This window comes from Chiloscyllium plagiosum, chromosome 27 (assembly GCF_004010195.1).
Source record: "Chiloscyllium plagiosum isolate BGI_BamShark_2017 chromosome 27, ASM401019v2, whole genome shotgun sequence".
Taxonomy (NCBI): domain Eukaryota; kingdom Metazoa; phylum Chordata; class Chondrichthyes; order Orectolobiformes; family Hemiscylliidae; genus Chiloscyllium; species Chiloscyllium plagiosum.
The window spans coordinates 26,011,371-26,035,109 of NC_057736.1; the positions used below are offsets into that span (position 1 = coordinate 26,011,371).

Below are 23,739 nucleotides of genomic sequence, written 5' to 3' on the forward strand. Positions count from 1 at the left end.
TCCACATCCTTCCTCTAATATTGTGACCAGAACTGCATGCAATACTCCAGGTGCGGCCTTACCAGTGTCTTGTACAGCTGAAGCATGACCTCGTGGCTCCAAAACTCAATCCCCCTACCAATAAACGCCAACACACTATTCCTGTTACTTCTTCCAAAATGAACTACCTCACACTTATCCACATTAAATTCCATTTGCCACTTCTAGGCCCAGCTTTGCATCTTATCTATGCCCCTCTGTAACCCACAACATCCTTTGGCACTATCCACAACTCTGCTTACCCTTAGTGTCATCTGCAAATTTACCAACCCATCCTTCTACGCCCACCTCCAGATCATTTATAAAAATGACAAACAGCAATGGCCCCAAAACAGATCTTTGCAGCACACCACTGATAACTTAGTTCCAGAACAAACATTTCCCATCAACCACCATCCTCTGTTTTCTTTCAGCAAGCCAACTTCTGATCCAAATCACCTTCAATCCCAAACTCCTTATTTTGTGCAACAGCCTACCGTGTGGAACGTTATCAAATGCCTTACTCTAGTTCACATAGACCACATCAACTGCCTTGCCTTCATCCACCTGTTTTGTCACCTTCTCGAAGAACTCAATAAGTTAGTGAGGCACAACCTACCCTTCACAAAACCATGTTGACTATCCCTAATCAAATTATTCCTCTCCAGACAAATATAAATCCTATCTGTTATAAACTTTTCCAACACCTTACCCACAACCAAAGTAAGGCTCACTGGCCTATAATTACCACGGTTGTCCTGACTCCCCTTCTTAAACCAGGGAACAACATTTGCTATCCTTCAGTCTTCTGGCACTACTCCTGTCAACAATGATGACATAAAAATTGAAACCAAAGGCTCAGCAATCTCTTCCCTGGATTCCCAGAGAATCTGAGGATAAATCCTATTCGGCCCCAGGGTCTTACATATTTTCAGCTCCTCCAAACTTGCTAAAACCTCAATCCCATCCAATCTTGTAGCCTGCATTTCCATATTCTCACTAACATTGACCTTTTCCAACGTGAATACTGACGAAAAGTGTTCATTAAGCACTTCCCCTATGTCCTCAGATTCCACACACAACTTTCCATTACTATCTTTGATTGGCCCTAATCTTACACTAGTCATTCTTTTATTCCTGATATACCTATAGAAGGCCTTAGGGTTTTCCTGGATCCTATCCGCCAACAATTTCTCATGTCCCCTCCTGGCTCTTCTTAGCCCTTTTTTTAGATCTTTTCAGGCTAACTTATAACTGTCAAGACCCCTAATTGAGCCTTCACACCTCATCCTCACATAAGCCTTCCATGTCCTCTTGACAAGAGCTTCAACTTCTTTATAGACCTTAGCTCCCTCTCTCGACAACTATCTTCCTGTCTGGTAGGTATATACTAATCAAGATCCCAAAGTCGCTGTTCCTTGAATAAGCTCCACATTTCAAAAGCATCCAACCCTGCAGTTTCCTTCCCCATCCTCTGCATCCTAAATCTTGCCTAATTGCATCACAATTGCCTTTCCCCCATTAAGGACAAAAGGGTAACTAGGGAGAGAATAGGCCCCCTCAAAGTTCAGGGAGAAAGTGAGGATTGCAGATGCTGGAGATCAGAGCTGAAAATGTGTTGTTGGAAAAGCGCAGCAGGTCAGGCAGCATCCAAGGAGCAGGAGAATCGACATTTCAGGCATGAGTCCTTCTTCAGGAATGGCAGGAGAATCGGCGTTTCGGGCATGAGCCCTTCTTCATTCCTGAAGAAGGGCTCATGCCCGAAACGTCGATTCTCCTGCTCCTTGGATGCTGCCTGACCTGCTGCGCTTTTCCAGCAACACATTTTCACCCCTCAAAGTTCAGCAAGGCGGCCTTTGTGTGGAGCCGCTGGAGATGGAGCAGATGCTAAATAAGTACTTTGCATCAGTATTTACTGTGAAAATGCATTGGAATATATAGAATGTAGGGAAATAGATGGTGACATCTTGCAAAATGTCTATACTACAGAGGAGGAAGTGCTGGATGTCTTGAACCGCATAAAAGTGGATAAATCCCCAGGACCTGATCAGGTGTACCCTAGAACTCTGTGGGAAGCTAGGGAAGTGATTGCTGGGCCTCTTACTGCAATATTTGTATCATCAATAGTCACAGCTGAGGTGCCGGAAGACTGGAGGTTGGCTAAAGTGGTGCCCCTGTTTAAGAAAGGTGGTAAGGACAAGCCAGGGAACTATAGACCAGTGAGCCTGACCTCGGTGGTGGGTACGTTGTTGGAGGGAATCCTGAGGGACAGGATGTACATGTATTTGGAAAGGCAAGGACTGATTAGGGATGTCAATATGACTTTATGTGTGGGAAATCATGTCTCACAAACTTGATTGAGTTTTTTGAAGAAGTAGCAAAGAGGATTGATGAGGGCAAAGTGGTAGATGTGATCTATATGGTATTCAGTAAGGCATTTGACAAGATTCCCCATGGGAGACTGGTAAGCAAGGTTAGATCTCATGGAATACAGGGAATTTGGATACAGAACTGGCTCAAAGGTAGAAAACAGAGGGTGGTGTTGGTGTGTTGTTTTTCAGACTGGAGGCCTATGACCAGTGGAGTACAACAAGGATCAGTGCTGGTCCCTCTACTTTTCATCATTTATGTAGATGATTTGGATGTAAGCATAAGAGATATAGTTAGTAAGTTTGCTGGTGACACCAAAAGTGGAGGTGTAGTGGACAGCGAAGAATTACAATGGGATCTTGATCAGATGGGCCAATGGGCTGAGAAGTAGCAGATGGAGTTTAATTTAGATAAATGTGAGATGCTGCATTTTGGGAAAGCAAATCTTAGCAGAACTTATACACTTAATGGTAAGGTCCTCAGATGTGTTACTGAACAAAGAGACCTTGGAGTGCAGATTCATAGCTCCTTGAAAGTGGAGTCGCAGATAGACTGGATAGTGAAGAAGGCGTTTGGTATGCTTTCCTTTACTGGTCAGAGTATTGAGTACAGGAGATGGGAGGTCATGTTGGGGCTGTACAGGGCATTGGTTAGGCCACTGTTGGAATATTGCATGCAATTCTGGTCTCCTTCCTATCGCAAAGATGTTGTGAATCGTCAAAGGGTTCAGAAAGGATTTACAAGTATGTTGCCAGGGTTGGAGGATTTGAGCTATAGGGAGAGGCTGAACAGGCTGGGGCTGTTTTCCCTGGAGCATCAGAGGCTGAGGGGTGACCTCATAGAGGTTTATAAAATCATGAAGGGCATGGATTGGATAAATAGACAAAGTATTTTCCCCGGGGTGGGAGAGTCCAGAACTAGACCGCATAGGTTTAGGGTGAGAGGGAAAAAATATAAAAGAGACCTAAGGGGCAACCTTTTCACTCAGACGGTGGTACATGTATGGAATGAGCTGCAAGAGGAAGTGGTGGAGGCTAGTACAATTGCAACATTTAAGAGGCATTTAGATGGGTATATGAATAGGAAGGGTTTAGAGGAATATGGGCCAGGTGCTGGCAGGTGGGACTAGATTGGGTTGGGATATCTGGTTGGCATGGACGAGTTGGACCGAAGGGTCTGTTTTTGTGCTTTAAATCTCTGTGACTCTATGTCCTGCTCTTTGGTTTGAAATCTATTCCATTTTTGCCTATCACTTTTCAGTTTTCTGCCCGTTCAGCTTTGCCATAGTGTTCAAGTTGCCTCTTGAGTTTTTTCCCAAGGCATCTGGTATTTCTGTGACCTTAGGCTGAATATTATGTTCACCTGCCAGCTGTGTTTTCAGTTGGCAGAGAGGAGTGTAAAATAGATCAAGTGCCCCTGCCCAACCTGTTACCTTCCTGCACGCATCCTGAACTCATAACTGTATGAGGAAGGTGGGCGGGTGCAAAAACAGGCAGTCGCCTGACCATATCTAGATAATCAATTAAGAGTCAATTAAGTCTGTTAAAATATGGCTGGCATGGTGAGTCAGAAAGGAGTGGATAACCTTTTTAAAGTACCTACATGAAGAAAAGTGGGAAAGAAGGGGAGCACCTTATCCAAGATGTAACCTCACCCTTTCTTCTGCATCAACTGCCAGATAGGACCTGCTCCTCACTTCTCTCTCCCTGGGCTCCGGATCAATCCACATCATAAAATTTCAAGAGGCAGCCATGATCCTCGTTAGGCTGCTTTCTGAACTTCCAACAGCACCCATCACAGAGCTCTGGCACTGACAGGAGGAATGAGTTGCTGGCCAAACAGAATGACCATCAGACCCTGAGGGCAGAAATTCTTCCCAAGGGAGGGAGAAAAGTCCCTGCAATTGGTCAATTTAGCCCCACTTGTAGTGCATTCTGCTTGCAGTTCCACTTCTATTCAACATGTTAACTTTTACACACAAATTATCCGCCAGGGGTCGAGGGGTGGGGTTTGAATCAACTACCCCACCCTGCCATAAATATCTGCCCTTAACTCAATACTCTTTTTTGTTTCCTTCCCTTTGGATTTCAAATGCAACTTTACATTCCAACAATTGTGTTCACCGCCTCTATCAAAATCTATTGCTGAAACAAAAGCTGATACTGTATAAACTTCAGAAGATTAGATAAATACTTTTATGTTAGCCTTCTAAACCTGCATTTAGGATATATTTGCAATAGAAAATCTTGACTGAAGTATTACCTCTAACATAACAGCAACCATCTCTCTGCTTCCAGCCTATTTTGTTTTGCTTTGACAATATTTTACACAAAAATGCACCACTCAATTTATTTTTGACTCAATATATGTTTATTTGTCCTTCTTTTAAAATGTTTTCATAAATTTCTTCTTTTCTCACTAATTTGTTGTTATCCTCCCCTCTCCTAAGAGACTTGACACCTTACTGAAGTATTGGTACAGGCTGGTCATGCATTCTCTAATAGGATACCTCAAAGTGGGCATCAATCACTTATGAACCTCAATACTGAGTTTTGAAAAACTGTTGCAGAGATGTCCCATTCAAACTTTTTCTCCCCTCAGTCAACATCTCATATAGTGCTTTCAGCAAGGATGACTAGTTTGGGAATATGGTGCAGGATCCTATAATCAATTTTCTTTACTTCAGTTGTCTTGACTGAGATTAGCTATGCAAAGCACTACAGATGAATTTTTTTTGGCTGAGAAATATGTGACAATGTATACACGTAGGTATAGTGATTTTAGAAGTGGGCCACAGCAACCAACAACAGCATTTATTTATTTATATTTTATTACAGAATTGGAAGTCAATGAGGAAACACAATTTTTCTATATTTAACTTTTCAAACATAGTGAATTATTTTTCCAAGTATAATGCACACCTTTTCCCAAATGAAATTGAAAAGTGTGCATTGTACTTGGAAAAATAATTCACTATGTTTGAAAAGTTAAATATAGAAAAATTGTTTCCTCTTTGATTTCCAATTCAGTAATAAAGTATTTCCAACATTTTCCACTGTTGCATGTCTAGCTATAGGCCTGTACCATATTAGAAAATACCATGAGTACAGTTCTTATAGTTTTCTTGACAATAGTGTGAATAGTGTTTGTAGCACCCATGGCATTTCAAAATATAGAATCACTTCCAACAGTACAAAGCATTTTCGAGTCTTGTGAGTTACAATTGAAGGTTGTGCAAAACATGCAAATCCAGTAGATCAGCATCAGAACTGGCGACAAGCCACAAGCAAGGGAATGCCATAGATCATAGATCTCAAAGGTAGCTGAGTCAAAAATCCCATTTCAGAAAGTTCCACACTAGCAGTATCACTTTACCTTCAGTTCACTACTTTGATTCAATTACAGATTTTTAGAGACCAGTGTACTAAATTAGATAGCACATTTGATGATGTAGTCCTATAGGTTTAGTTGGATTTCTGATTGAAAAGCAAAATGGATTTGATCAGCATTGTAGATGTTGATATTTCTTTATGTGTAACTGTTTATGTTATCGGAGGAGTGAAAATCTTTCAATACATTTGAGATTAGCCTTGCATCTGCTGACTTCAATACGCAACAAGCAATGTTAATTTTTCTCAAAATGAAAACCTTATTGGACAAAGATAGCACTTTAATGCAGGTTCATACAATTTTCTGTTAAGTGGTTAACTCTATCGCTGAAGTTTAGTTAACCAGATAATTTTCATTTGATAAAAGACTTGACCACCTATATATAAGATTAGTGCAAAGAATGAATTCCATTTTCTTGGTCCAGGTTCAGCTTTATTACTGGATTTGATTTTGTTGCTTGAAATTTTCCCCAAGAGACAAGCAAAAACCAAAATTTAATGCTAACAGGATGTAAATTTGCAGATAAAGATGAATTGCTTTCAAATTAATTTTGCTTCAATTAAATCATATTATTTTGCTATGCCACAGTTGCTATTTTTTGTTACATGAATATATGTGATAAATGAATGATATAATGCACTTTTTTTTCTCTGAATATTTGATTGGTATTACAAGGTTCAGATAAAATACTTTAGACTTTATCTTTCATTGTTGCTTTTTTTCTGAGATTTGTTTTAATCCAAAAGTGAATGAAAGGAAAATAATAATTTTTAAAATTCCTTCTCAAACACTGGGGAGAGCTTGTTAAGGGTCTCACTTGAAACATCTGTGCAGAGAGAAGGTATAGTTGAAAAGTGAATCCTGACCTCACTTTAAAGATTGATGTTGGTTAAAGGAAAAATTCAAGATATCAAATACCTATTGTTAAATCATTATTTAAATAACATGATGCCTCACAGGAAGAATATAAAATACTGCAACATACTTAAGTGCATTTTATGAAAATTATATTCTATAATCAAAGCAAATTAATGATATTTCAGTAAGTGTCCTAGACTTTTTATAGTGTCAACTGCATTGTAAAAAATCAATTATAGTTGTTTTAGATCACATTCAATTTCTGAAGAGCAGCAATCACAACATGAAATGTGAAATGATCATCTAAAATAGATTTTGAAGTTTTGTGAGGTAAGTGCGAGTTCAAAATAAATTTTAATAATTGGCGAAGAAATGATTTGCCTTGTGGGTTTTTTTTATAGATTGTTTCTACCCACAGAGTAAAGGAAGTCTGGAGTCATCTTAATAAAATAATTAATGTTAACTTTCATTATAAATTCAACATTGGGTTTTCACCCCTACTTAGTATTAGTGTTGCTAGTAGTATTTCATCCTTCACTATATTCTTCATTCAGGTATTTCATATTTTCACATTTCAGATAAATCACTGGTTATAAAGTTAATTCCAATATTTGAAATGCATTGGATAAATGTATTAAATATTTTGTCTATGTTGCTGTTTTTAAAATATTATTATAATGAATATCACAACATCTACATCTTAAAAATTAATTAATTAATTTCAATTATGCTCTTCCAATATATGAATTCATATTCTGAGCTTGAAAATAATCGTGTATAGTAAAGCCCCATACAAAGGCTACCTGAGACTACCCACATAGGAACTAATACATATTTACAACTCTTCAGTATATTCCTGTTCACCTACCGATTCAATGAGGAAAAAGAACGAGCAGGAACTGATACAAATTCGTATTTGACTAAGACTGCGAATGTGGTACACGCTGCACTTTTTTTCTGTGCTTTCTTAGTTTTAAATCAGCATGATCTATCAATGATGTTTTCGTCTATCGTTTCTTCTTTTTATTTTCTAATGTTCTTTCTGGATGTACCTTTATAGTCTAACCACGACGTAAAGATTTGCCTTCTCAAATCAAAATTGCTGTTCTTTGATTTCATTTCTGTAATGTAAATATACATGCTGGTGTCAGCCATTCAATGTTCCCTTCCTTCAGCAACAAGTGATTTGGGAGCTGTTATTAGCTATTCAGTCACAGCCAGATGTCAGTTCCATTTGCTAACCTGAAATTAATTTGTTAGTACTGTGGAGAAGTGGTAAAAATACTCATGAGGTCAACACTCTCTATCCTTTCCTGAGTGACACATTCGTAGCAATTATGATACTAGTAACGGGTATGCGTGTGTGAGATCTACTCCACATTTAATAGTAGGGTGTGTGCATAATTTGTATAACTGATTCTGCAATTGTTTATTTCTACTATAAATTCACATTGAAATGTACACTGCCACCAAACAGTAAGTTGCAGAGATATAAAAGCTATTTGTGACCAAGATGGTAACGTCGGGTAGGAAAATCCTTATTTGTACGAGGCAATTAACCAAGAAGCAGCATGTACTCTGCATTGACTACTGAATGTATCATTGTTTCTACATCCAAGTGGCATGGGACCTGCTTGAACAATCTAAAATGAGTCTTGCTGTGGCCTATTCCAATCGGAGCTTCCTAATGTTCACAAGAACAGGTCTGTGTCTGTGTTTCTGTGTTCACTCAGTCGCACTAGGCCATTACCCTTCCTACACCACTACAGTATACAGGAATCTGAACTTGACTGTGGCTTCCTGAAATGAGAAGCCTTCCTTCCCTTGTTTCGGCGCAAGTTGCATTGACCGCGCTGTTACAGGAGGGAAACATCTAAATTCACGAACGCTTAAAGCACAGGGATATCTGAAACCTCAGAAATAGAGCTATTAACCCTTTCTCCGAAAATCTGAGAAGTCTGACCCTTTGTGGCTGAAATACATTTACCGACTTCTACCTCAAGAGCACCTCAAACTTTGAAGCTCATCATTTGTTAAGAATCTCCAGTCCTCGTCCAATTGTTTAAAACATTCCGCAATGTACAGGATGATGTTTTGATTTGTATTTTTAAAAGTGCGAAAATTTCATTAGTGCGTCCAAATAGATTGAGTCGACGATGTGACTTCATAACTTTTATTTGTAAGACGCACTTGTGGAAATAGTCACCAGGTTATTGTTTAAGTTATTCACATCCTAAGCGAAGATACAAGTTCCAAGTTAGTTCCAGTCTGTCGGTCTTAACGACAATAACCACAAGAGTAGCCCTTGCCCTTGACAGTTTTTGTATTATGTATAGCATCCACCAAACTTTAATAAATACTTATTTGGGATTCACTTTGATCAGAATAATTTTCGAACGATGAAACTTTAAAACAAAAGTGACCCTTGCAGCCAAGATAGTCCTTACACCCCCAGAGTCTCCATCCCATATCGTTATCACATACCGATAATTCTTAGTTCTGAACTTAAAGTATTGTGCTAAAATGTCTAACATTTTAGCCAGAAACTGTCGTAAAAGAGGTTTACAATGTCACTCAGACAATCGTCTCACTCCTAAGAGGGTAAAGTGAACTCGTCAATGTAAAGGAAATCAATCCAATGGTCACCCTATTGGGAAATCTCCTTTCCGACCAGGCGTCGAGAGAAGACAGAGAGGGAGAAAGAATGTAAAGAGAGGCGCTTGAACACAGCGCAGTATTTAGATGGTTGTAAAGTTGTTGCTCCCTGAGCTGAGGCTCGCACTGCCGCTTGCAGCTGACGGCGGTCTGACGCTGTTACAGCGCAACACCGGTTCATAATGGAAATGAGAGCGAATCGAGCCCCGGAGTGGCTTTCTAAGCACCCAACGTTCACCAACTCCACAACCAACGCTGTTTTGTTTTTACAATTGCTGGTATTTATTGGCATTTTGCGTTTATACCATCCGCCGCTATTTGAATGTTTCTGGTTTTCCTTTGATAGTGTTGGACATCGCCCCTCGAACTGTCCCTGTACTCCCTGCTGATGGAACTTGTTGGTGAGGTTGGGGAAGGGGACGGGGGGGGGGGGGGGGGAATGGAAGAGCTGAGAAAAGGGGGAGTGTTGTTCTCCACAATTATTTGTCCGCAAACAGCACGATCCTACCTCAAGGGGAACTGAACACGAGACTTGGACCCGGGTGAATTTTACGATTTCAATGGTGCTTCTCAAAACATGAAAAGGAAAATAAAAAGTGCCCCGGTATTTCTTTCGGACGTGGTCTTTCAGTTGAAGAAGTTTCGCAATATTCGTTTAATATTTATTTGTATGGCCTTCTCTAATGTATTTAAACACGTTCTTCAATGTATATAAACTTTCTAAATACATTTTAAAACGTATACAATATGTAACCTAAACAGAACTATATGACGAAACGCGAGCTGAGTTCTCACGGACCAATAAGAAGACAGTGTGGAAAGGCGTTATTTCGCCGTTAAGTAGATATGACGTAAAAATAAATTGGAGATGGTTTCAGTTGGCTTTGAAGCAAGTGGTTTATAAAGAAATATTGCAAAACATTGATGCACTAAAATTCGATTAGATTTTTGGCCCAACATTAAGTGTGACTGAAGCGATGGCTTCTTATTTGGCTGTAATTTACAGTACTCTCTGTGGCTGGTGTTTACTTTTATTTCAGTTTTCAGTTGTGTTGTGGGACACTTAAGGCACATGGGAAAAATAGAAACCCTGAGACAAAAACACGCTGGCTCTTTCTCTGCTAAATTCACCGGTGGCTTGCTAAACTAATTAGGTCGGTGGTTCGGTGCTGGGGATTCGCGCGGAATCCCGAAACCTCGCTGGAGCATTGGTTTGAATTGCAATACAGTGATTATTGAGCTGGTAATTTTCATTGTCGGAATATTCCGCGGAATACCAGGGCCGCAACACATACATGCTCTGATTGTATTTTACGTTTTTTTTTTGTCAACACAAACCTTATTTGATCGAGTACACTCCGAATTCGTTACACACTACTGTATATGGAGAACAGGAGAATTCAACCAACTTTTCTCTTCACTGCCCCCGCGTTCAGAAACTTACTGTCAACGTCACACAGGTTTATCTACACCTTCTAGCCAAAATCGAATGAAGACAGATATTAATTATTTCATTTTGGCCTAACGTAACACCTGTCTCTCCTTTTAAAGCAAACATCTATTTATTTCCAGCCTCAGTCACAGCACTCAGGAACCAGTTGTGGTTTTGAAGGCAGCTCTATTCAGATTTCGCTCACAGAAAAATCACTCAGCAATCAGCCTTGTCTCTGCTCTCATTTCCCAAAATTAATTGGAGATTGAGCTTGTATGAATACTTGACACTCTTTCAGCAGCCTATCTTCTTAAAAGTGTCACAACTTTGCCATGAAGTTCCACTTACTTGTAATAAATTCAATTAAAAGAGAGCGTTGGTGTTTGTTTTTAATGGTATTTGACAGTCTATCCAATATGTACAAAATCTTGGATCACTGTGATCAGTCTGTTTGCAACAAAAAGGGTGATGGGATGTGATGGATTGCTCATGTCAGCAAGGCTTCGACTATATTCTGAGTGTTTATGCTGTCTCAATGTTCGAAACTTTTTAAAAAATCAACATGCTTATGCTTGGCCTTTAACAAACTTCCGGCATGGAAATAGAAATATTATTACAACGACTGCTGTTTATTGGGCATGTTTTGATGCATTCTGCCAAATATATTTTAATCAGACCCAGCTTAAAACCTCACACTATCACACCCCTAATGCTATGGTGCCATAAACTAATCGGGACAGATAACATTGAGACAGTAAAAGTAAGCTAGTTGAATATTTAAATATGAAGTGGTTGCAAATAGACTTCAGGTAGTGCATATTCCGGTAGACCAATGCAAGTGAGCTCCTAGACAGTGATGCTGTGCATAAGTGAACACGCTTGCGGAAAAAAGTGTTTACAATAACACATTCATAATATCTCATAAAATGAGTTAAATACGCGGGCAATCAGTTCCAATTTATTACAGCTTGATCAGAGCAGGAGGGGTCGTTTACCTTTTTTAATTACCGACTGGTCCAATATATTCATCCCAGAGCTGCCGTTATCATCCACGGCCTGAAGAGGGGGAAAAAGATAAGATCAGACCGTTTAGTTAACAGCATTAATTCAGTAACAAACGTCTCTCATGTACAGTACTGACCATAATGCACCTCGTTGTTGAATTCACTTGGCTCCTTTGCCTCTAAATTATGTGAAACTAGCTCTAGTTTGAATACATTTTAAATTCGGAACAAGGTAGTGCCTCTCTTCTTACTGTCACTTGCGCCTAACGGCGTAGTTTTCCCCTTGAGATTGTCCACTCATATGTGGCCGCATCAAATCTTTCTGGATTAACTTTCCTTCACGCCAACTCCCCTTCCCCAACGAATATTTATCGGCGCGCCATATGTATTGGGGCGTGTGTGTATGCCTGACTACAAAACCGAAGAAGTTCGTGATTTTTTATAACGCCTCTCGAGACGCATTGCGGACGCCTGAAAACTAGTTTTAACCAATGGAGAATTTTAAGTGTAGTCACTATTGGAACCCAGCAATCAATCAGCCATCAGCAAACTCCGACAAACGGCAATGTGACTGGGTAGCCCCTTTTTTATGATGTTAATTGTGTTAAATATTCGCCGAGGCACCCGTGCAACTCTGTTTCTCTTTGAATTAGTTTTTTGGGATGTTTAACGTCCACCAGAAAGGGCATTGAGGGCTTCGGTGTAATATCTCATCAGAAAAAGAGCATTCTTGCACTACCGCACAGAAATATCAGTCTTGAGGGCACAGGACGGGGCTTGAACTCGCCAATTTTTGTCCGCGAGGACACGATCAACGAGTGTTATGGTTCGTTTCAGGATCAGTCACAGCCAAAAGAAATCTTCATGGAACTGTTACGTTCAATTCATGGACTAAAACAAAAGGCTTCTTCTAGAATCGTTCATTGCACTCGAAAGAAAATATGAGACAAATTCTGCAGTGAAATTTTCTACAAAAGTGACAGAAACGACGCAGTTTTTTCTCCTCTTTATGGTTCTTGCCGGTCATTGTTTAAAGGTCCAATGCTATCGTGTACTTTTCTGTGGAATTATCGAAAATAATTAAATATTTTGATAGATCTAATATTTTCAATAATACTCGTCAAATGGATGGAGTACATTTTCCCCAAAATGCACACCTTGCAAAAAGAAGAAAGGTATTACAAATGGGGTGCAACAATGATCAGGAAGTGGGAAAACAGTTTTTTTACTCTGCAATCATTCCCGCGCGAGTTGTTCTAAAAGATAAGCCACCTTTGCTAGTGAGGCCCTAATGGAGGTTGTCATAATTTCACCCCTGAGTGAATGGAATTGTTGAGATGTGGAAGTGTACATATATTTACATATAGATAGAGATCGATATTATCAAAGTGCTGTGTGTGTGGGAGGCGAAACACGGTACTCTGGATAGGCATCGCTAAACCAATGCGATAGGGAGGAATCTAGACTAATTTCCGTGTGTCCTGTCACAGATCATTTTCATGGATCATGTTGATGACAGGCACGGTGGACACCAGGAACCGGATTGTAACAGCTCACGTTTATTGATGTGTCCGAGTCTCTAATTCGCCTAGAATTTGCTTCAAGGTACCTTCTACTGATTAATTTCTCGGCTCCTTACATACAACAAGGTTTATGCTGGTTTGTAAATGGAAGGGACAGGATCAGATTCAAATGAATTGCTGTAATCGCGATTTTGACAGAACTGTAAAAGGGAGCCAATGTGAACGAAACGAATGCCAGGAATTTAAACTGGAGACCATGTACTTTTAATTTACAGGTAACACTAACCAATTAATGGTGTGAAAAGTGATCCACAACTTATCGGTTGCAGAATTCTTTGCATCGAAGGCTATGGATTTAAACTTTACAGTTAAAGAGGAGCTTGGTTCAATCTTATGCTTGATTAAACCTTTAATCTGAACCAATTATGACTCTGAAAACATATAGCTGGACCAAACTTTTATATATAATGGAAATAAATGGGATCCTAACCCTCAATCTAAGTATAACATTCCTATGTGTCAATCCATTTACTCAAATTACACAGTAGCCTGATCCAAAAGTCAAATGTAACTTAATGATTAATTCATCAAAATTAAACTGTACATGCTCATAAACAACGTTTTTAATCGTTTTTCTTTCTACACGGTCCCCAAGTTGAAATCAGGCGGACAATATTGCTCATTACGTCAGGAAAGAGCGAGCGTTGGAACTTTTAACTCGGAAATAAGCGGGGTGGGGGGGGGGGGGGGAGAGAGTGAATAGAATTATTCTATCCTGCAGTTTGTTGCCTGTCCCGTTTGAGCTTTCTGAGGGCTCATTTGTTGGCTACTGCACCGTTCAGAAGGCTGCACCGAACCAAACCTAGACATCGTTTTTCCTTCACGAGCTACCGAGGTTTAGTGCTGCATGAAATCCGTCGATATTTTTAAAGCTGCAAAGGCCAGTGGGTATGGTAGATGGTTAAAGCAGCTGTTCCACACAGTGCCCACATTAAAGGCGTGCAAACAGATTTGGGTTATAAGGCAGCAGAATCAGCTCCATATGTCCTGGTTGTTTATGGTCACTTTGGGATTTAAACTGCAGCATCTGTGATACAACAATAATCATCATCAACAGGAAATCCTATTTACATCTAAACACGTTGACAGAAGAGATCCGACTGCAGTTTACTGTGCTGGCCTATGGTGAAATAACTAGACAGACACGACTGGGGCTATCAGCATCTCTGTTATAGGAGTAAGGGTGAGCCTGTGTACACGAACACGCCACATTAATATTTACTACATTAAATGATCGCCTTGCATTTGATAGGTTCGTTCTTTAGTATTAATATGATTTTGTATTGGGAGCACTTATTCTCTTGTACACGAGAATATACTACACAGACATTATAAAATTCTAGAATTTTGATAGCTAAAGGTTGGAATTAAAACCGATATATCGTATTAGAGGTTCCTGGTTTATCCTGAGAACGAGAGAATTACTCTTCTCAAGGTAAGCCAACCTGCCACAATCATCTACACCAGAGGTTCCAGTTGTAACATCGCTGCCCGCACGTGTGCATCTCAATATATTCACTGGTACAGTTTATTTATTACACGGGACGAAATTGAGTCCTAGGCTTCGACTAGTCTTCCTTTGCTTTTCATTGCTGCAGTATAAATATAAGCATTTAATACGCGGCTCTCGCGATTCAAGATTAAGTGTTGACTGGAACTACCTTGGCTTGATCAAAGATATTCCCCTTCTAGAAGTTATCTTTATATACAGAGTACATGGTTCAGGACTAATTCTGAAGTGTCAAGTCCTCAACAGATAGGGGACGAAATATAATTGAGTTTATATTTCTCAGGTAAAAGTTAACCTACCAATCAGCATTTTTGAAAAAAAAAATGTGGATTTAATATTCGAGGTTTGCTCGTGGCAATCTAATAAGACAATTGAAAATCAAATTAAGCTTTAACTTTAAAGAATGCAACTTTGAAAATTAACTTTCATCCCGAAGCTGTAAAATAAGTTATATTGACTAATGCCTTACGCATTTTAAATCTTAAACAATAATTACAGAAGCTAACAAGACTAAATGATACTGCGCGGGTAATAACCATTAATACGCCATAACCCTATATTCGGCAGAGCTGCGATTTATGCAAAGTTAAAAGTTACTGTGGGTCCTAAGTGAATTTTGTCAATTTTCTAGTCTCGAGAATGGATTAAAACAAAACCAATAAGAACTAATTTGTGAGTATAGCTTTATATCAAAATTATTCGCATCAGATAAGGACAAGAGTGACTATTTCAGGACGCAGACGGAACTTTTAATCTGGACGAGTTTCATGTCCCAAAGAATAAACAAAGAGCCGTGGTCAGCTTCGCAATTTGTTTTCCCGGTTTTGACATTATACAGATTTTAAACAAGCGAGAATACTCTGCACCAACGTAAGTTAGGTTAATGTGGAAAATTCTACCTCACTGTGTTCGCTTATGGAAAGATTTTCTTTCCGTTGTTCTTATCTGACTTATATACCATTATTTTGTATCTCCTACTTTTCTTCTCACCCTCGCACACACGAGCCAGATCTCCGTCAATTCTACATTTGAAAGCAGTGTAAGAACAAATCTCGAATCTTGATTTCCAACTATGATGTTTAGACATCAAGAATTTATATTTGCCTTTACATGATTTCAAAAATAGCCCCCAGTTTTATTACCTGCGAATCTTAACAAACGCAATACTGGTGACAGCATCATATTGGGGCGACTATGATACTTGGGGAATGTGACATAGTCGGGATTGGGATATTGTTATTATATCATATTTAATACTATAATTATTAAAGGAATGCAATGTCAGGAGGAATATGACCTTATGAGGTATTATTAGTGGGGTGTAACATTAAGATAATTCGATAGTAGAGGAAAGGAGGTATGGGAGAGAAATGACAGGATGGGGATATGACATTAGAAGCACTATGATACTGAGAAGAATGTGACATTAAGGAGAATCTGGGATTGAGGGAATGTAATATTTGGGACAATGTGAGATAGCAGGAATGTGGCACAAAGAGGAAATTTGACTTTGAAAGGAGTGTGATATTACGAGCGGGAGATGGAGCTGAATCGAAGCTCAGCTAAATGAAATTATCTTCCCCCATCCCCCATCCCCTCCACCCCACCCCATGCCTTCTACAAACATGCTCGCACAGGCAGCACCTTCGTGTAACAAACTAGTAAAATACAAGCAAGTTCGAACATTCCACGGATTCTTCGCAATTAACTTTATTTTCCAGGTGCTTGTGGTTTGAGCTGTATCTGTTCTGATCATTTACAAGATGTCCCGGGGTTCTCGAGTTCTTTAAGGAGTAAATGTTCATAAAGCCGGAAGTCATCAAACTTCCTTTATTACCCAAAATACATTGTATCTGACGAGTTTACACAATACTTTCACTCCCGGTCTACGTGGCTATATTTTGGTCCTCAGGAGTGGAAACCTGGAAAGTTGGACAATATTTCGGAATTTACTTTAATGAAGTTGTTTAGACTGTAGGCCATACTTTATGTTAAACTGCACTGAGGTCTGATTAAAACGCCATTAATCCGTCATTATCCATTACGCCGAGATCAAGGTGAGAAATAGCACCTGATAGTTTTATAATTGAAATAGACTCTAAATTTGTCCGTACTCAGTGGGAATTTCAGTTCTAAAGAGAAACAAACACTGGAAACAGCAAAGGATGTTATTATGAAACAAAATTGCTGGAGAGCCTCAGCAAGTCTGGCAGCATTTGTAGAGAGAGGAAGAGAGAGACAGGGTTAATGTTCGAGTCTAGTGGCCCGTCTTCAGAACTGAAGAAGTTCCTGAAGAAGGGCCACGAGACTCGAAATGTTAACTGTATTCTGTCTCCACAAATGCTATCAGACCTGCTGAGTTTCACAGCACTTTCTGGTTTTGTTTCATATTTCCAAAATCCGCAGTTCTTTGCTTAATTTCAGGGACTGCATTATTCTGAAATAATTATTGACCAGAGGCAGAGAGAGTGCACTGGTGACAATCCGTTTGTTAATAAATTGACACCTGGTTTGAAAATGCCGCTTCTGGATGTTAAATTGCGCACCTGGTTTTATAACTTACATCCAAACTCCTGCAACGTGAATTACACGCTAATCCGCCCTGCGGATGTAATATTTCTGGTAGCAAGCATCTTCAAACTAGCTTAGCTAAAGCTGTGGTTAAAGTTCGCTTCCTATAAAAGACCGATTGTCATATCACTATCAGGGTTACAATGAGGACAGAATTGGTCCTTTTAACAGAAAATATCACTTTTTTTTTAGGAGACATCTCCACTGGTCATTTTGCCAACTTGCCAGGTAACTGAAGCCAATTTTAAATTAACTGGACAAGTACCGGTTGAATCTATTTAAAATTTAGATTTCTTAATAAAAAGCCTTAGGTGTATAATGTGAAGTTCGGCAATAAATTTGGTCAATCGCGCAACACGGCGGAGTGCATTATTGTTATGTATCTGTAGATTATAACTCCTATCGTATCTTATTATTTATCATTCCACAGGCTTGATACATCGTCCATTTTATGGAAAATGCAATATAGTTTCATTAGCTCTACTCGAATTTTGCTGGTAGCTAAGAAGTGAGTGGTGTCCGAGGAACAGGGGAGGGGTAAGATTTTCACTCCCCTTTGAGAAAACTCGCAAGCAATTTATAAAATGCACGCCGAGTTAGAATTGGGGACTTTTAATACGCACAATGTTCGCAAATTGTATGTCAATTCTGAAACTTAATCGCGTTCGTTTTCTCGGCACCTCTTTGTTCGATACTATACTTACACAGACCAAACTCTGGCACTGGGACCGGGAAGTCAAAGAACACTTTGCAATAATAATAACAGAATCAAAACCCTGCAATTTACAGTGAGCAAATCGACCTCAGCACACAGTTTACAATGGGAACGAGAGATTGAACAGATCAAGCTAGAGAAAATCCTGTTAAATATTACTTTGCACTTAAGTTATAAAATTATTATAGACAAAGCTTGTACGTACAACCAGGGAAGCATTGTCGCACCAGTGGACATACTTTTCTTTATGGTAGCAACCCATGTATAACGGGCACTTTACAGCTGTCTCTCAATCTTTCTATCTAATGATTAAATTGATTTTGTTTTCGATCACAGATGAATTCTCTCGGACTTCTTGTTTTGTCGTGTTGAATTTAGAGTAATTTCTCTCTCTGCTAAGTGTCACGCACAGGATTAACTTGCGGAATTAATAAAGCGAATAGTAATTACAAAACCTATAATTAGACAAAAATAAATCTTTTAGTGGAGCAATTCACTGAGATGAGGATGAAGAAATCCCGCCAATGCTGGAGGACAGGAGCCACCAGTGATATGCTCAACTCCAATCGCTCTCGACTTGATTCGCAGCAACCCGGCCGCCTTGAACAAATCATAAGAGCTCCATGCGAAATAAAACCAATTTAAACCACTTTTATGTTTGCAACTGCAGTTAGCTGAATGGAAGACGGAAAGCGAACGCTGATAGTGAACGTTACACTTGGCCTTGTTTTTAATTTGATTGTGTATCACTGAGATTGAAACTGCAAAAACATTTCCACCTGATACCAGGAATCATTTTATTTTTAACAAAAAAACGGGGGGAAGACATCATCGGGTTGTGTAGAGAACAGCTCCCCCACCTCCCCCACTCACAGATCTATGGGAAAAGGCAGGCTCAATAATAAACACACATTTGGAAACTCTGCGTTGTGGCATTCACTGTTGTCCGATCCAGTACCCGGTAAATTTGTTTCGCATTGTGCATGTTACAGGGGCTGCTGCGGTTGTACCGTCATACCACATCTAAATCCAGTCGTGTTTAGTGAAACTTGTCAGGTTGCGTTCTGATCAGCGAGCCATAGCTTAAACATAAGCCAATAGACCATACAAATCCTTCACACAAACCGAGAGAAATAGTGGGAGGAAGAGAGCCGGGCAAAACCCATAATCGGAAGTGTGAAAATAATGAAACATTTGTATTATAAACTGTCACTTTCCCCTTGGTTTAAATGAATTTTTACTTAGCTTTTCTTCCCTAACCAACTCGTTGTTGTCAAGAGCGCTGCATATAGGTCACAATGATTCATAAGTACCAGGACCCGTAATCATATGTTCCACACACACACATTCATCGCCTATTTTTCAGACAGTGCCTCAGTAATGCAAAAATTGGAAAAAAATTCTTTGACTAACGAAATAAACCTGTTAATATACCATTGGCCAAATCAGTTAGCTATTTAAAAATCAACAGGAAAAGATACTTGCAACATTAAACTAAAACTTGCAATATGTTCGCCTTTGAGTCAGAAACACTCATTCGTAAATAAAGCGAAGTATACTTCTTTTTTCTCAATATACTTATATAATTGAGAGGATTCGACTAGGTTAAAATAGATTTTTTTTCATATTGACGAGTCATAGTAAATAATTGTCAGCGTTTGCAAACAATGCAATCGCCTTCTGCCGGACTGAGTGTCCAACTAGTGCAAGGATACTGGGTGCAGCACAAAAAAGCCAGTCACTTCACTGTAAACTTAGCAAGTATTTACGCTCTGTTTATTTCAGATATTTTAGTTTATTAGTACAAATTGCCCAATATAACAAAAGCACCGTGTCATAAATAACTGAAGGTTTAATTTTAGTTAAATTCCTCTGGATCTTTTTCTCCCTCTAAAACTATTACATTCGCCTGAAGTGATTAGAAACATAATTTTTTCTGGTATGCATATAACTCATATCAAGTGTTCAGTGTATTGGAGACTGTACCTGTACATCGTCCAATCCGTGATGATTGAGGGCATGAAGAGCGAGTGTGTCCACCAGTCCATGGTTGGCGTCGAGGCCGTGGCCGGAGTGGAGCAGCACGTCAGGCCGCCGGATCCCATGGTAATCCCGGCGGTGGTCGAGGCTTGACAACTGGGAGAGACCTCGGGCTTGATGCAGGATGCCCTGTTCAGCCGCCACCTCCTGACGCTGCCTCTGTTGCCACGGGTGTTGCTGGGGTTGGTGCAGGGGGCTGGCCAGAGAGTAAGGGTCGTTGACGTGAGCGTACGGCTCCTGGCTCTGGGGGTAGGGCAGAGGCTGGTAGGGCGGCGGGAAATAAGGCGGCTGGAAGTCCGAGGATGGGGTGTGCGAGAGCGGCGGGGCCGTGGAGTAGGGCGCCTGGCTCATGGAGCCGAGCTGGGCGAGGCGGGCACTGTGGCTACCGTTCATCCCATCGTGCCGATCCTGGGTGAGAGAAATCAAGAGATACGATCATAGGAGCGGAACTCACTGTGTGCATAAAAGATAGACTGGGCCAAAACTATATAATAATTCCCTTCCAGTTTTAATATGACTTTATGTATAGTTGATCTTGTAAAAAAAACTTATTTTTTCCATGTCATTCTTACTTTCGCTTACAGCTTGGTGCCATTATTTTAATTGTTTTTCTCTGCTTGACTTCTGCCTCGATTTAAAACTACATCTGCGCTCTCCCCACCCCCACCCCCGTAAGTTGGTGGGATCAAATAGATCGGCCACATATCTAGAAATAAAACTGAGTCCCAGCCCAAAGGAAAACATAGCTCCCCATCCCCTTCACATGCACGCAGCCCCCGGTTTACGTTGTGTACCAACGTATTAAAGTTGCACCATGTGGGAGCTGTATTGTGAAATGTGAAAAGTTATCCAAAATAACGAAAGCGATGAGGACAAAAAAAAACAATGCGAGTCAGGTAAACCATCTGTAGTACATTACTTGGTAAGACCGGCTTTGTAAAAATTTCTCCCAGACGATTTCATCAATTTAGATTCCATCCCATTAAACGGCCCCGTTTTCCCCTCTCCGCCGTGCTTACCATTGCAGCGTATGTGTGCACCAACATCTGTGCGATCTAGGGACACCAAATCCCGAACAATCCCAGTTTCTTGTTTCTATTTTTGTTTCAATCGGAACACACTCCAAAGAATTAGGAGAAAACGAGCCCAAAATCCATAAAGATCCGTCTGTCGGGGATATGTTTGAAAGAGGAAACCAAGCTATAGGAGTTGGAGGAAAGGATTGGGTCCGATTTTCTCTCTCTCTCTCCTTCTCTCTCTTTCTGTCTCTCTCACTGAGTCCGGGCTTTCTCTTCTATTAAATATCAGCAAATCTCTAATCAGCCGAGCGTGAACGAGCGCCGCGCGTCCCCGACACGGCTCCGGGGACGCGCACTTCCTGTGTCAAATGGAACAACTCCTGATCTGGGAGGGAGAGGAAAGTAGCGAAGGAGCCGAATCGAGACATTTACAAAGAAAAGCCAGAGACGATATAAATACGTTTTGCACATTGTTTATTAAGACTTGTCAGCGCGCTCCTCAGCTCTCACTGCTCGCAGCTTCTCACATACCGGATGCAAAGTGACTGCAGCTGGGGAGGGGGGGGGGGGTGTAAATCGTCCAAAGCCCAAGGATAGGGGCTAAAAAGACACAGGCTATTCGTAATGCAGATTAACCGTTGATATTTTACAGAAAATAAACACAATTTTTAAAAGATCTCCTTTTATACGTAGAAAAGAAGCACATAAAATAACATCAATTTCAGTCTGGACTTTGTTCCAATCTTGCAGCAAGATAACTTGGTGAAAGTTTGAGGGACGTCTGGACGGTGGAAGCCGGCAATCGCTGCGCTGTTAGGTTTTTTCTACCCTTTCCACAGTCCAGGGATGTTGCCCCAGGGCTTGTTTTAAATCTGAATGCACTGAGCAGTTGGCGTCGCTTGAGGCTTCGCTGCTTTTGAAACCAGTATGAAAGGACTGGCCGGCCTGCTGCTGAATCTTTCCCGAATTTCCACGTCCGCTTCAGCGTCGGAGAAACGTCGCCTCCGCCGATAGCAAACCAAAACCAAATACAGTACATGTTTGTTTAGTATCATTTTGTAATAGTTCGATGAACGTGTGGAAATGAAATTAGATTAAAAATTATTCAGAGCGCGGTAATTAAATATTCATAAACTCCTTTCTGTGCAGAGTGCAGGTAACTGCACTGTAGGTTTCTGTGCTATAGTCGACATATCAACATTTTCGATTTAATGATTAAATATTGCTATTTTCATACAAAAGAGACGTTTAACAAATTATCTCCGGAGTAAACATCAAGGCGCACACAATCTAGCTAGGAACTCATTTAAAAGTCTTGCGTGGTGCTTCCTTTGTGTAGCTTTTGTTAACATCACTTCAGGTACTCAAGTCTTTTTTTAATCGTTCCTGTCCGTCTGTACCGTACTTACTCTTGCAGATATTTTGAAAGAAGTTTCAGATTGCAATAGCAGCAATGTGCAGCATTCCTATTGCAATGTGAAAGCGCGCTGACAAAATCCCATTTACATTTCCAAATTAATGATATTGAGAGGACGATGATCATTAACAGGTGCAATACATGAATTATTGGATTAAGTACGTAGGTCCGGGATTGTGTTCATGTTCTTCCTTCCAATTGCTCTTAATCGGCCACCCTTACTACTGTACTAGTTATATTTTAGTTAGAATTTACCCGTCAAATGAATGGGAGAATTTAGAAATGGCCGCTAACACGCACACAGACCCTTCGTGCAACCGAAACATGGGTCGAGGGAGATTAGACTCCAATTTGTTCGACAGGAGCGTGGCTCAATACAATAACAAACACCAGAACAATAATTAAACTTCGCTGCTACCTGTAAACCAGACTGCGTTCAGAAATATTCCGTCCTCACTCCAACGTATGAATATCCGCAATGCTAATAATACAATAATGTTTGGGTCAGTTGTAATGACTATTTCGTAGCGGGATTGCCATGGGGGATGGCTGATTTACATTTTAAATCCCCAACGAGTCAGTTATATTTACTGTGGTCGCACCATTATACATATAACTCGAACATTAATAATTCAATTTCCATACAAAAATGCTTAAGAAACAAAACCGTACAAAAAATACTTTCTCAAATTTCTTTAAAGTTAAACCCATCAACTAAATATTATTAGAACGCCCCCTCTCAAAAAAGACACAACTTAATTTAGAATGATCTTTATTGCAACAAGGATTGGATTCGGACTCTACACGATATTGATGTGTAAATTCAATTTGTAGTTTGTGGAAGTAGTCCATTTAGATCGAAAGGCATTTGAACCTTTGCGAGAAACGAGAGCTTTCTCTGCGATTTCTAAGAGAAATAACATATATTTTGGCCATCTGGGGAGAGATGCTGTGTGAAGAAAAGGCTGTGAGAATAGGAATTGATAAAAAGAGGGAGTTCATGCTTATGATGCGTGTTTGGTTGCACGAGAAAGGATTGTCTCTTTTCAGTTCAGAGAAACGATGTCTGTAAGAAACATAGAGGAATGGGGTAGCGGAGTGGGGGCGTGGGGAAGTGTAGGTGATTTCTAATGTACAGATGTACATTGTTGGTACTA

At 40.1% G+C, this 23,739-nt stretch overlaps 1 protein-coding gene and 1 long non-coding RNA gene across 3 annotated transcripts in view; one reads left to right on the forward strand and one right to left on the reverse strand.

The window, feature by feature from the left end:
- The window catches only part of tfap2e (transcription factor AP-2 epsilon), an 80,938-nt gene extending 57,846 nt beyond the window's left edge, over positions 1 to 23,092 (reverse strand). The window contains exons 1-3 of one of the 2 annotated variants that reach the window (XM_043717718.1): positions 23,001 to 23,092; positions 20,093 to 20,554; positions 11,719 to 11,779 (exon numbers count right to left, since the gene is read on the reverse strand). In XM_043717718.1, coding sequence (XP_043573653.1) covers positions 11,719 to 11,779; positions 20,093 to 20,539 — 508 coding nt within the window. In that variant the 5' untranslated portion in view covers positions 20,540 to 20,554; positions 23,001 to 23,092. The other variant, XM_043717717.1, reaches the window with a different exon arrangement.
- On the forward strand, positions 16,709 to 19,006 carry LOC122563671. Its single transcript, XR_006315691.1, has 3 exons — positions 16,709 to 16,877; positions 17,584 to 17,619; positions 17,822 to 19,006. It is a non-coding gene; the product is annotated as an uncharacterized LOC122563671 (long non-coding RNA).
- Positions 23,093 to 23,739: the final 647 nt, after the last annotated feature.